Source organism: Bison bison, unplaced genomic scaffold, assembly GCF_000754665.1.
Source record: "Bison bison bison isolate TAMUID 2011002044 unplaced genomic scaffold, Bison_UMD1.0 scf7180017864249, whole genome shotgun sequence".
Taxonomy (NCBI): Eukaryota; Metazoa; Chordata; class Mammalia; order Artiodactyla; family Bovidae; genus Bison; species Bison bison.
In genome coordinates, this window is record NW_011494821.1 from 651,062 (window position 1) to 651,772 (window position 711).

Consider the following 711-nt stretch of genomic DNA (forward strand, 5'->3'; position numbering starts at 1 on the left):
CTGGACTCAGGAGACACATCCTATCCGTCGTTCCCGCAGGTCTTACGGTCAGTGGACCGCTGGTCAGCGGGCACCCTGGAGAACTCCATTCTCAATGCCTATCTGCACACCATCAGAGAGAGCCAGCACTTCCTCTACATTGAGGTCTGTCGGAGTGAGGGTGGAGCAGAGAAAGCTAGGATATCCTGTCAGTGAGCTCAGTCGTTGAGGGCTGGCATAGCTGGACCTGGAGAACTTGGTGAAGCCTTGACCCAGGGCCGGGAGCCTGGAGAGGGGGATGGCAACAGGGAGCTGAGGGCAGGAACTGCTGACGGGGGCCGGACTGCTGACGTCTGTCATTGGTCCCTGCTCCAGAATCAGTTCTTCATTAGCTGCTCAGATGGGCGGACAGTGCTGAACAAGGTGGGCGATGAGATTGTGGACAGAATCCTGAAGGCCCACAAGTAAGGCGGACCAGCTTGGAATCGGGGTTATGGGCGTGTTTGAAGACTAACTAGAGGGGTGAGGGGAGGGGTGGGGCTTGGGAGAAGGGTCACACCTCTGGCTCCGCCCCTCCTCAGACAGGGGCAGTGCTTCCGAGTCTACGTGCTTTTGCCCCTGCTCCCTGGGTTCGAGGGTGACATCTCCACAGGTGGTGGTAACTCCATCCAGGCCATTCTGCACTTCACTTACAGGTGACCACCGCCTGTGGAGATGTCACCCTCGAACCCA

General features: G+C 58.4%; 1 protein-coding gene across 1 annotated transcript in view; it reads left to right on the top strand.

Annotated features, from left to right (window-relative positions):
* PLD2 (phospholipase D2) overlaps positions 1–711 on the top strand; it is a 13,008-nt gene that overhangs the window by 9,752 nt on the left and 2,545 nt on the right. Inside the window, exons 18-20 of the mRNA XM_010847391.1 lie at positions 40–144; positions 355–443; positions 561–674. Coding sequence (XP_010845693.1) covers positions 40–144; positions 355–443; positions 561–674 — 308 coding nt within the window. The remainder of the gene's footprint in view (positions 1–39; positions 145–354; positions 444–560; positions 675–711) is intronic.